Genomic DNA, 13,359 nt, shown 5'->3' on the forward strand with positions numbered 1-13,359 from the left:
AAAACAGATTGCTAGGAATCCAGACTGTTGAGATGGTAGCACAAGATATCAGGAACACTAAATACAATGTTCCAAAATATAGGTGTGTCTTCAAAGGCAGCTTCTGCTCACACCCATTTTGCTGGAGATGCCCTTTATTTGTATAATCTAGGAATATTCAGTGCTAGGAAAGGATTGCCTCTTTCATATCAAAAGGGAATGTTCTACAGTATTCCTTGCTAGTTGGAGTCAGACCTGTCCATCTTGGCCACTTATCGAGTTGCTATTCTGCTTAGTGAGTGTACGCAGGGGCGGGGAAGGCAACATCACAGTGCAATTCTATTCATGTTGCTCAGAAAGTCTCCCTCCATTCATTCAAATCAAGCTCCTTTGGAGCAGGAGGCTTGGGGTGCTTGGTAGGAATGGCCAGGCCAATGAGGCATGCTCAACCTACTTGGGAGGGTGGGAGTGGGGATTTTATTGCCTCACTGAGATGGTGAGGTGGAGTTCTTGCCCATCCCCACCCTTCTGATTGTCAGTGCGCTCAGAGGAAATCTTTGGCATGGGTCCAGTCCATCATCATCAACCTCTGCCCCATTCTGTCCCTCCACTCTCCTTGCCTTAGTTTCTTCTTCTCTCCACTCTGATCCCTTCCCCAGAACTCATTCGTTTTACCCTCACTGCCTTCAAACCCTCCTCTCTCCTTTTTGCCCATGCATTCTTTCCCCCCTCAGCAGATCTCTATTTCTTGTCTCTCCTCCTGGTCTTGCCACTTGTCTGCTGTGCTTTTGCCCTTCCATCTGTGCCTGCCTGTTCCTTCCCCACTTCCTATGTCATCACCTTCCCCAGTCCCGTTTTCCAGAATTTTGAAACTATCTGCTCATCCTGGCCCTGCCCCCATCAGCAGCTGGCCAACCTACCCATCTCCAGCCCCCATATATTCCAACATGTCCAGCAATGATGTCATCATGTAAGGTAGTGTAGGAGATGTGCAGTCCACAGCAAGGCACTACAACCCCCCCCACCCCAAAACATCTTTACTGACAATGGATAAACCTATCCAAAGTAGCCTTGCTTGCTTGCCAATCACCTACTGACCTCCATCCTTCATGTCCTCCTTTGGCCTGCCCTCAGACCTACCCAAGGCAATCCCTAGGACACCATCACAAGTTACATTTTCAGAAAGACAAAATACACAGACACTTTAATAAAAATAATGCAGCTCAGTAGTTTCGCAATCAGCGCTGCTTTTTAATTATACACATTACATTTGCAGCAAATACACAGGGGTTGTTTTCACAGAAACATTACCTAGACAAATGCCATATATCCCATCCAACATACATACTCATCATAAAAGCATACCCGTTAGAATGATTTCCTGTGACTTGGCTGTTCCCCATAAATGCCCATTTATGGAAACTACATGAATTAAATTTATAAGGAAACCATTGATCACACAGTCCCCATTCATTTTAGTGACAATGCCTAGAACCCCAGGCAAGCCCCATTAAAGTCAATGGAGACTGTATGGCAGCATCTGTTCTGATGGATTTCGGTCCTATATTACTTCACTGAACCCTATCAAGTTCTAAATAATGGTGTTCCAATCTCCATGTGTACTTCTGGTTGAGCCTTCACTTCCCTGTAAAACATTTGCCACCTGGTTAGAGCCACCAGATTCATCACTGAGTATTTCTAAAAATTTAAAAATATACAGGTGCCACTTAACAACAGATCGCACATATGGTCAAATCCCATATCGCATATCCCATGATGGTCAAAGCACAACAAAGGGTCTCTTAATGAGGCAGTCAAGTCTCCCGTAACCTGCAGGAGATTGTTTGTTGACACAACAAAGAGGCTCTTAATGCAAAGAAGAGGCAATCTATCTCCAGTAGCCTGTGCAGCCAGCTAGTGTCTGGCAGGGAGCATCTGTTTATACAAAGGCACTGGATTGGGCTGAATGTTCACTTTACAACTTAATCGCATAATGGGATCAGAGAACGTATCCCTGTTGTTAAATGACGCATACCTGTATTGGGCACCAACAGTAGGCTTACAGTCTTCAAAAATAAGAAAGAAAAACAAGGTTTAGACTGTGAAGGGTACCTGTACTTTAAGGGTTGACTAGAAGGAAAAATTCTTCCAGCTATGGCTTCTTCTGCACCATGTGCAATACAATCCTATCTTGCACTGGAACAGGCAGACCAGGAGGCCTGTGCTGTATCCAGCACAAGATAGGGGCCCAAAGTGGCTCAGCCGGTGGTAAGGGGAAACTCTTCCCCTTACCCCTGGGTAAGCCACTGCAGCCCCAATGGGTCTCCTCGGACTTGCGCCACCTCCAGAGGTGGCATAAGTCCATGGAGAGCGAAGAGGTTTGTAGCTGCTCCGCAACGGCTCAGGGAACAGGATTGGGATTCGGCATAAAATGAACGAGAGCTGCATTTCAATGAGACTTGTATAAGAGAATGTGCCAATGAATTCTGTATCAAGAGATCACACAGGTTCTCTTTTGGCCTATTTTGCTTTATATGTAGACTTGGACCATTTTTTTTCCTTCAGTCTAACAGTTCAATCACACAAGAAGCAGATTACCTTTCAAAAAAGGCACACAGATGATTGATAGTCGCTAGGAGGAAGTCCAAATTAGAAATGAAGTACAAGTTGGCAAGAGGAACCACAGCATTTTTGAGGTCACTCTAGCTTTGAAATATTTTGAGTATCAATTATTCTTTGTTTAGACCAAATGGAAACACTGAGATTCATTTCGGAATCCCAATATTTCTTTGATACAAGCTATATTTCCAAAATAGTTCACTCTCATATTAAATATTTACAATAGAATTCTAAGTTCGTTGTTTAAAGAAAAGAAAGGAGAAAAAGCAAGCCTTGAAGAGTATGTGGGGGAAACAAAAAGGAAAATCAAAACTACACATCTCTGGCTGATAAATGCAATTTTTTTTCTTTACAAGTCAAAAAGAACGAAATCCAAGGTATTAAGTGGTTTTCTTTTTTCAGATTCTTGAGATTTGTTAAGAACTGAATAGTCAATCACACAGATCTTTCCCTTCCCCCCTCACAAAAAAAAATTAAAACCAGAAGTTGCTACATCTCTTGGAGAAAGGAACCTAGACTGTTTGGGTTACAGTCTCCTCACTAGTCCCAGTGTCATACTATGTCTAAACAACAGGCTCAGTGATTACATTTTGAAAAGTTATATCAGCTACACATAATGCATGATCCAATAGTCTGCTACAGCAAGTTCTCAATGTTTTCTATTCACAGATCAGAAATCTGTTTGAGCAAAAGGTTCACTTAAATGTGTTGACCCGATTGTCTCATTTGTCAATGGAATCAGAAGGAAGTTGCACCCTCATTTTAAAATCAGGAAATAAAGGTAACGGCCATCTTATAAGATCAGGCCAAAGATCTAGTCCAGCACTCTTATGCCTTCAGACAAGGACCAGCCGAGTGTTCTTTCCATTTCATAGGTGAGTCGTTAAGGGAGTCTCCCTGGCCTCAACTGATCAACTCTTTCCCACGCAGTATAATAGAAGGATGCAAGTGCCAACTTTTCCTCCTATAGCAAGATCTATCACCTCCCATTAAAAAGGACCTAGAAATATTCTGTTGATTTATCTAGATCCATTTCTCCATTTTCTTTGGATTATCCATACAGCAGGGCAAGAGCCACTTTTTCAAGTGGTGTTCCTCTTATATTTAGTAGGGGAACAGTAACTGTACCTCTTCAGTACAGGGTCTTTTCTAGTGGCCATTTGCTGGTGTTTCTTCTGCATCTTTTTAGACTGTCAGTCCTTCTGGAACAGGGAGCCTTTTAATTATTTGATTTTGTTCACAACTGCTTTGTGAACTTTTTTTTGTTGAAAAGCAGTACATAAATGTTGTTAATAATAATAATATGAGCAATGCCAGCAAACAAACAATCTTAGAAGGGGATTAGACAAATTCATGGAGGACAAGTTCATCAATGGCTGCTTCTCAGGTTGGCTGTGTGCTACCTCCAGGTTCAGAGGCAGTACGCCTTTGAATACCAGTTGCAGAGAAGTACTGGCAGGAGAGAGATATACTCTCTACATCTACATCTGGGCTTTCTCAGAGTCATTTGGTTGGTCACTGTGAGAAATAGGATGCTGGACTAGATGGGTCTTGGGTCTGATCCAGCAGGACTCTTATAATGTTTTTACAGAATGACTGTGCATGGAGAGCAGAATCGTGGGGAGACAACATGCTCTGATGTATTGATTCTGGAAAGCAACCCAACTAGACAAAGTACCAATTCTCCAGTCAAAAATAGATATGTCAAACAATCTTGTGTGTGTTTTCTATTTACTTCTTGTACTTCAGGATTGTGCCTTAAAATGGCATCCCAAGAACATGAGGGGTTCCCATGCATAAATGTTATTTGCTAAGATGCCAACTGATTTTGATTTCCAACTGATTTCCTTTCCTTTGGGTAGCTTCTGAAGAATTCCTGGGCAACCTTCACAATTCCTCTGTACTCGTGTTAAATTCAAGGAGCAAATTTCCTAGCTATTTTTTGTTTAAGGTGCACTGTTTTCCTGCCATTACATGCCTATTCGTCCTTATGATCCAGAGCCACAACTGGAAACTTAATAGTCAACCACATCCTAACAGAGGATCTTTCTTTTGGCTAATATCACCCATCTATTTTCAGTACTCTACAATAATGTGCTGATCAAGACCTTTTCCCATTCTATTTAGAGGCCAGGTATCTCAAAGTAATCAGGGCTACAATCCTATGTACGCTTATTTGGGAACAAATGACTCTGAACGCAAGGGACTTGATTTTGGGTAAACATGGATAGGCTCATATTACACATGCATTGCTCCCAGCTGAGTGTATATATAGAACTCAGTTTTAAGTTAGCTGAGTTTAAATAGCATCAGTATTTGAAAGATCCAGCTGCTAGGTCTCAGGAAGGTTTATATATTTGCTTTACATTATTTCCTGAAAAATATATGGCACTAAATGTAAAAACCACAGAACTTGATCCATTTAAAAATTGTCCTGTTGAAAGATCCTTTCAGCAATTCTTCTCCACATTTAAATATATAGCTGATGAGCTGCAAGTGTGTCCATGAAAGGTCGCACAAGGTTATCTGTTGAGAAGTAGAAGATCAAGCCAAAGGTGATGGAGATAGGAAGGGCAGGTAATGCTTTCTTGAATACTGCCAGCAATAAAAGAGTTAAACACAGGCCCTGCAAGGAAGGGGAGAAGAATTACTTAGTAGATCAGGAAGTTCTCTTAGAGATTAAAAAACTGCTCATATTTGATGCAAAATTCCGGCTTGTACAGTTCTATGATCCTAGTTTCAATCTGTTTGTTCAGTTTATTATGGTCACCGACCAGCATAAAAACAACAATACATTCATAGTATACAACTGAACATATATACGACCCATCACAGCATCCTAACATAGGCACTTGACAACATAAAATACTAACAATTAATAGATTTAAGTCTAGATAAGACTAAGTTTGGTCTAGTTATTGTGGATTGAACAGAGTACAATAACTGAGGAAGGTACTTCTGAAAGTCTTCTAGTCCATATTGAATTAAAAACTTAAGAATATAAATACTCCTGTATGAGCAACCCGGAAGGCCACAATCCACTCTCTTCCTCCTGATAACTGCAGTGGCTAAAAATTTAGCCACCCTCCGCATTACCTCTGGATTTGCATCTGATAGAAGAGAATGACTATAATCTTGACCTGGGCATTTGGTGAGCTCTTCTAACAGTAGGGAGATAAGGGATACCATATATCCTTATAAAAAACCCAATCCAGCAAAACATGACTGGTGGTTTCTGGTTGGTTTGCCCCACAAGGACACAGTCGCTCCAAAAATGGGACCTTCCAAAAGCATCCTTCCACTGCAGCTGAGGGCAAACTATCACACCGGCCCAATGTAAACGCCCTTCTGTGGCTTGGGATTTCTAACTGAAAAAGGTAGGGAGCTGGGGCAGCTATATATCTGAGTTCCTCCTTGATACAAAACTTTCTGACATTATTAATATTAAGGTCTTCCTGGCGCTCTATGTCAAAGATCTGCTGCTTAATCCTAACTCCCGCCTGAGCCAGTCCCATGTCAAACTAAAATGGCATGGAAAATCCCAGAGAGGACAGTTTTCGTTCCAGCCCTTTAATCCACCTGGATTTATACTCATCTTGGAAGATTAGGGGAGCAATCCCTAATGGGTATAGGTGCAGTCTTAACCAGTAAGAGCAAATGGCTATCCAGACACGGGCCTCTATCCTAATCAGGCCTGATTCCAGACGTTAAAAAAGTGTTCAAGACAGTACTGGATACACTAAAAGTGGCCCTAATAAACTTAGACTGGACACGCTCCATTATCGTAATGTTGGCAAAAGGTCCCAACTGCGCTCCATACAATAATTGGGCCATCACCTTTGCCTCAAACAATTTAAGGGCTGCTGGCAGATACTGGGCTCCTTTACTTCGCATAAATTGGAGAATAGCAGAAGAGGTTTGCTGACCGCTTAACGCTACATATTCTCCATGTGCTTTCCTAGAACCATTTGTATGGGATACCACACCCAAATATTTAAAGTAGGACACCTGCTCTATTTTATGGCCATCGATCTTCCAGCACCGAATTTTGGGTTTCCTGTAGAAGGCCAAGATCTTAGTTTTACTATAATTTATCACCAGTTCATTTTCCTTGCAATACACATTAAGAGAGTTCAGAGCTCTTTTAAGGCCAATAAGTGTTCCTGAAAGAATAACTGCATCGTCTGTATAAAGTAAGATGGCAATAGGCCTCCGAGCTAAATTAGGGGGCTGGAAGTTGGGATTTTTTGGATGGTCAACCATTGAATTGATATAGAAATTAAAAAGAAGCGGGGCCAGAATACAGCCCTGCTTCACCCCCTTTTGAGTTGGTACCACTTTAGTGAGGTGATCTTGCAGACTGCATTTCACTTTTAGTGCAGTATCTCTATGCAAGGACTGTATAAGAAAAAGCAGGTGCCCATCAATGTTAGTAGCCTTCAACTTCTCCATAGTTTAGCTCTTGAGATGGAGTCAAAAGTAGCCTTTAAATATATAAAGGCCGCACAGAGGGAGATCATTCTAGAGGACATATATTTCTCTACTAAATGTTGAAGTACCATGCACTGGTCGATTGTGGAACGACCCTCCCTGAAACCTGCCTGCTCCTCTGCTATTATGTTCTCTTGATTTAACCAATCCTTGAACTTCTGCAAATGCTTCGCATACAATTTGCTGATAATATTGAGTAAACTTACAGGCCTAAAATTGGAGGGGTAATTTTTCTTCCCCTTTTTGAAAATAGGGACAATAATTGCCATCCCCCAGTCTGTTGGTATGTGACTGGTTTTATCAATATAAGAAAATAGCGAAGCCAGTACTGGTGCCCACCAATCTAGATTGTTTTTAATTAACTCCGGGGGAATAAGGTCTTCTCCAGGAGCCTTTCCATCCTTCAACTGAGCGAACAAACTATGTATCTCAGATACGGCGACTGGAGGCCAAGGAGCAGTCTCCTCCAGATCACTTAGAGTCTCACTAGGGACAAAGTCTGGGTCATTACATAATTCATGGAAGTGCTTCTCCCAGATACCTGTATATAGCAGGTATATAGCAATCGGATAAAGTTGGCTCATAATTGGGTGCGTTCTTTATCAATCTCCAAAACCGACCTGAATCCTTGGCCCTGGCGGCCTGTATCAATCCTGCCCACTCATTTCTCACAGCCACTTTCTTTTTGTAGGTCACCAGCCTTTTATATTGCTTTTTAAGCCACAGAAGCTTCTGAGCAGCACCCAATCCCCCTCAGATTTGAGGGGGGTTGGTTTGGTACGCGTTGTGTAACGCCTTTTTGGAAGTTATACATTCCTTATCAAACCACTGTTTAGAGAGGGGACGGTAACTCTGATAGCAATGAGGCAGGTCAGATGTTCTACCAGAGAGCACCTGCTTCAAGTTATGCACTAGTTCATGATACATGTCCACAACCTTAGTAGTGCAATCACAATTACATAACACCACCTAGATGTGTTTCAGGGGCTCAGAAGCTTCAAGCCGCTCCGCTCTCCTCAGACTTGTGCCACCTCCAGAGGTGGCACAGGTCCGAGGAGACTCATTGGGGTGAGCAGCCCTTACCCAGGGGTAAGGGGAAGAGCTTCCCCTTGCCCCTGGCTGAGCCGCTGCAGCCAACGAACCTGCGTTGGATGCAGCGCAAGCCTCCTGGCTTGCCTGCTCCAGCGCAGGTTTGGTTTGCGCCCTAAGTCTCCTTCATTGTGCTCCAGGTATCTCTACTTGTCAGCATGCTTCTTTCTTCTCTGTCCCCTGCTTCCCACCCAGTTTGCAAACTGTCCATATGATTGCTTTCTATTGTCTCTGCTCCTTGTTTTAGGCCCCTATGGGCTGACTTTCTGGTTCAGAACCTGGCTGCAGATAGAGTCTGTTTCTGCACAGCCCTGTTTATGGATCTGCCCCAGTACTCCATTTAGGTCTGGCCCTCACTGGGCCAAGAGTCACAGGGCCCAATCCTATCCAACTTTCCAGCCCTGATGCAGCCGCAATGCAGCCCCAAGGTAAGGGAACAAATGTTCCCATAACTTAAGGAGGCCTCTGAGGCTGCTTTCCCACCACAGGATTCAGTGCATACCCCATTGGCACAGTTGCACTGGCACTGGAAAATTGGATAGGATTGGCTAGTTGAGTGCTTGGCTGCTTACAGCTCAAAGCTGGCAGCTCTCCTACTGCCCTGATTTCAGGAAGTCAGAAAGCACAAACCCCATACCTAAGTTTTATCCCATATCCTTGCCCCGTATCTGTAATAAATAAATAAAAATTTATTTAAAAAAAAAAGCACAAACGTTGCACAATCAAATGTGCAACAAGTAGATTTTACAATTTCACTTACTATCAAGATGGCGACGAAGCAAGCCAGAGTTGTATTCCAGTCACCACTTGCGGTAGCAGCTGATTTGCCCACAAGCACACTGTAGAATATGAAGTCTCCAAGTCCTAATTTGACACCTCCTGTTGAAAGAAAGAAAATTCAATCAACATACAAAGAAGCTGCTTTGTACTAAGTCTCATCTATACCAGGTCTCATTGAGACTCAAACTCATTTCACATACTGGGCCAAATGGCATTCATGGTGCCTGGTGAGAACCAGAAGTGACATCATCAAGCAGGAAGTTCTGTCATTAAGCAGATGATGGCCAGAAATAAGCACTTCGTTCTCACACAGGAAGTCATAAGCTGCAAGTGACCGAGGAGAAAGTGTGCAAATCTTTATCATATTTGCAAGATATCGGAGAGCCCAATATCATTCTGGGAGAGCCCATTTATCATGCAGGTTACCCTTTCAGCAGTGCTGCTTCTGCCACAGCATCATTTTGCAGCTCAGTAGCTGAGAGGTGGTCTGTGAAGTGATGCCTCGGCAAAAGTAGCACTGCTCAAAGTGCGGCCTGTGTGATAAATGGGCTCTCCCAGTGTGATAGTTGGGCTTTCCCAGAACCTTGGCAGTTTCTCCCTCTCATCCCTCTTGGTTTTCAACTTCTCCCTATTATGAATCAATTTTAAGAGCTTGACTTACTTTCTTCTTCCTCCATTTCTTCTGCAGAAGAATTGATTGGACGGCTCATTGTCTCATTTCTCATCTCAGGAACTTCAGGCTCTGTGTATGAAGAACTGTCATGATTCTCCGTCACATCAGCTGATTTCCCCACACAAATACAGCATGTGGTATTGGGACATAGTAGGGAGAGGAAAAAGCACAAAGACATCAGTCATTTATTGCTAAATATAGAGACCTGGAGCCCTCTGCACAGTCTCCTGAGTAAGTCCGAAGGAGGACAAAGGAATTTATTCTTGAGCAAGTGTGACAAGCATTGCTTTCAGTGGAAGGGCAGGATAAAAATATTTTAAAATGCATTACTAAAAACCTCAGAGCAGGCATGATCTGCAGATCCCAATGCTCAAGGGATGAAATATAAGTCATTGCCAAAACCAGAGCTGGGTCTCGACAGAATCTTTGGGATTTTTCCTCTGGCTCCAGGACTTAAAAATACACAAGTCAATAAAAACTCTTACTCTTAATTAGTAGTAAATTTCAGTGAGTCTTGGATTGTCTTCTGCAACTCCCATACATTTCAATGGAAGTTTCTCTCAGCAACCTATATCCACCTATTATCACTTAGCAAGAGAATCATTTGTGGAATGAACTACATTTTAGAACACTCTCATCTGCTATTTAAGAAAAGACGACAACATTTAAATACCGGAATCCCATGTTTGCTGAGCAGACCCTCTGCGTGTCATATCTGGTTTTGCCATTCCGACAGTCCACATCATGGCAGCTGTAAGGAACAGAATACTCCAGTAAATGACTTAGAAAACTAGGCTGTTGGGACTGTTCAAAAACAGAGAGCAGAATCTTACGTTTTTCAGGAGGTGTTACGTATATGATATGCAGAAAAATCTACCCATCAGTTAGTTATTAAAACTTTTCTTGAATGGGGAAAAAAAAAAATCACAGTGCTGTTCTTACAATGACACTTGAGAATTGTACTGTGACACAAAGTGGAAGGAAGCATATTTCCAATTTGTCAAATCACAAATAATTTAGGGGACTTTCTCTCACTCACCCCCTCTAGCCCACCCTGCACGCAACCAACCATCTAATGCAAAGAAGTTCCCAGTTGTCTCCAGACACCTTTGTGGTAGTGGGACTCAAGCAAAACAAGACATGAATCCAACCATTCCTATCCAGGCCAAACACTGATAGCTTGGGAACATCATGTACCGACTACCCAGAAACTAAATGTTTTATATTCATACATATCCATTTTAAAATGTCCATTTATGAATGATACTAGCCAATGATACTTGTAATACAGGTAGCTTGAATTCAACTGTGAACAGAATTAGAATTTCAGGGTGAGGGAGCTCAACTCATAATGCGACCGATGTTGTAACCTGGAATATGTTTCATTTCAAGCCAATTTTCAAACTTCAAATTTCTGGTTTTGATGCACGTATCTGATTTATAATGGATTGACTTTTACTACACTGGGGGGGTCTCACACACCGAGACTCTATTTACTCACAGGAATAAATTAGTGCAGGAAATATCGGCTCATTTCTTTCTTGTGCCGTTTCCACCAACATCCGGAGTGGTCCCTTTGGGCACAGAACAGCCATCAAGTCTGTGGAGAGAAAGTATCAGTCTGAACCCAAATCACTTCATAAGTATTTATGTTCTTCTGACATTTTCTAACAATATATCTACAGGTACCACATTTTGCAGAGTCACTGCTATGCAAGGGATTTCTTGCTAACTTGAGTAATGAATGTAATGCATCCCTTCCCATCAAACACAGGGCAGCTAGGCAAACAGTTCAGGGCCAAGTCCCTCAGGGAGCAGTTTTGGGACACCAGAAAAGAAACAGCTGGTTTCTGATTATTGCATTTTTGCTGAGGTCACATTCAGCTCAATTCTACTATATCCTGCCCTTTCCAGCTCTGGCATTCGGAACTGCCAGAGAGCAGGGCTTGAAAAAGCCACAACTTAAGATCTGTGTCAACTTCACAAAAAACTTTTTACAAAATTACTGAATTTTACTGAAAGAAACCAGAAAGTGAAGCAGGAGTGACACTGAGGGATATGGATACATTTTAGAACACCAACTATGTCTTTGTTTAATTGGAGGTATTGAGAAGTAACCACAACAGAAGTTTTGCCTTTACGTTTTGTGTTACTGTTTTTTATTTAGATAGTTATGCAAGTTCCTTATTTCTCTGAAATTAGTGGAGAAAGTTCCATTTCTAATGCAATTAAACTTGATGTTTAACATAAAAGATACCTTCTATCCTCAATACTGCTGTCACTCTGTTCAGTACCTATGCAGGTGCTAGGTGAAAATATTGTCGCCCTTATGCAAAAGACAAAAAATTGTGCAAAACTGATGTTTTGAGAAAACAATATTTAAAGTTCCAATTTTCAATGACTTTCAATAGGAAAAAATTAAGTTTAGATCAGAATGTAAGCTATTTAGAACTCAAAAAATAATTCATGCTTTTTGCTATACGATAAATTATTTACTACTTGAAAAATAGTTAAATAAAAACAGCCAAAAGGCACATACATGCCTTTGGCATAAGGGCGATGATAATGCTCCATGATGAATTTCTCTCCTGAAAAGTGCTCTGTGACTCAAAAGGTTTGATAACTGCTGCCTTAAAGTAATGCAATGCAGAGAGAGAAAAAAGTCACGACCACCCCAAAAATCATTCTGCTGTAGACACACCGTAGACAGATATGGCTCCTAGAATGACCCAGGCTGACCACTCAGGGAGGTATTTAATGAAGACTAAAGCCATCAAGGCGCTGATCATGATGAGATAGGCTTGCTGGAGCTGCAAGGGCCCCTTCCAGTGGATACATATCATGCCAACTGCTCCAAAATTCCAAATAACAAAAAACAAGGTGGGGTAATCCATGGCCACATTGTAGGTCTTTAGCACCTCCCTGCAGACAAAAGAGATCAGTGAAAGACGTATATGAAGGAATAAGCGGCTGGCAAGACAAAAGAAAAGGCTTGAACAGTTATGAGCCTCAGTTCACAAGTTTGCGAGCTTCCTGAATGCAAGGGGATTCCAAGGTAAGCCACAGTTTGAACAACGGCTCTCACGTATACTTACCCAAGATAGATGTAAGTGAAGAGGAAGAGCAGCATCAGAGAAGAGAGGATCAGCCACCCGTGAATGAACTGTTCAAACAGAAGAACATACACTTTGTTAGGTAGCTACTTGGGAAACACACACACACACACAAAATGTGTGTCAGGTCTTACAGTGCAATCCTATGCATGTGTACTCTGAAGTAACTTCCACCGAGTTCAGTGGGACTTACTCCCAGTTAAGTGTGCATAGGATTGCAGCCTTCATCTCCATTAGACCTCTTTTCAACTAGCCTCTTTAGAAAAAGGCAGAGTATCAACACCGACCTCTAACCAGTCAAATTCCTACTCTGCTTTAGGCTTCATGAGCATATGACCTAGATCAGGGGTGCTCAATAGGTGGATCGCGATCTACTGGTAGATCGCGAGGCAAAATGAGTAGATCGCGGAGTGCCGACCCCCCCCTTCAGGTGCCTCTGGGAAGAAACGCCGGGAGTAAGGCCCATTGTACTCAATGGGGCTTACTCCCAGGTAAGTGTGGCTAGGATTGCAGCCTCACAGCCCAATCCTAGGCATGTCTACTCAGGAGTAAGTCCTGCTATACTCAGTGGGGCTCAAGGTACACCAACATACACTGTACACATAAATGTTATAT

General features: G+C 42.3%; 1 protein-coding gene across 1 annotated transcript in view; it reads right to left on the bottom strand.

The window, feature by feature from the left end:
* Window positions 1-1,182: 1,182 nt before the first annotated feature.
* PSEN2 (presenilin 2) overlaps window positions 1,183-13,359 on the bottom strand; it is a 36,616-nt gene continuing 24,439 nt past the window's right edge. The window contains exons 5-11 of the mRNA XM_066618686.1: window positions 12,727-12,794; window positions 12,333-12,553; window positions 11,133-11,231; window positions 10,305-10,382; window positions 9,620-9,739; window positions 8,939-9,057; window positions 1,183-5,224 (exon numbers count right to left, since the gene is read on the bottom strand). Of these exons, the coding sequence (XP_066474783.1) occupies window positions 5,069-5,224; window positions 8,939-9,057; window positions 9,620-9,739; window positions 10,305-10,382; window positions 11,133-11,231; window positions 12,333-12,553; window positions 12,727-12,794 (861 nt within the window). The 3' untranslated portion in view covers window positions 1,183-5,068. The remainder of the gene's footprint in view (window positions 5,225-8,938; window positions 9,058-9,619; window positions 9,740-10,304; window positions 10,383-11,132; window positions 11,232-12,332; window positions 12,554-12,726; window positions 12,795-13,359) is intronic.

This window comes from Tiliqua scincoides, chromosome 1 (genome assembly GCF_035046505.1).
Source record: "Tiliqua scincoides isolate rTilSci1 chromosome 1, rTilSci1.hap2, whole genome shotgun sequence".
NCBI classification, from domain to species: domain Eukaryota; kingdom Metazoa; phylum Chordata; class Lepidosauria; order Squamata; family Scincidae; genus Tiliqua; species Tiliqua scincoides.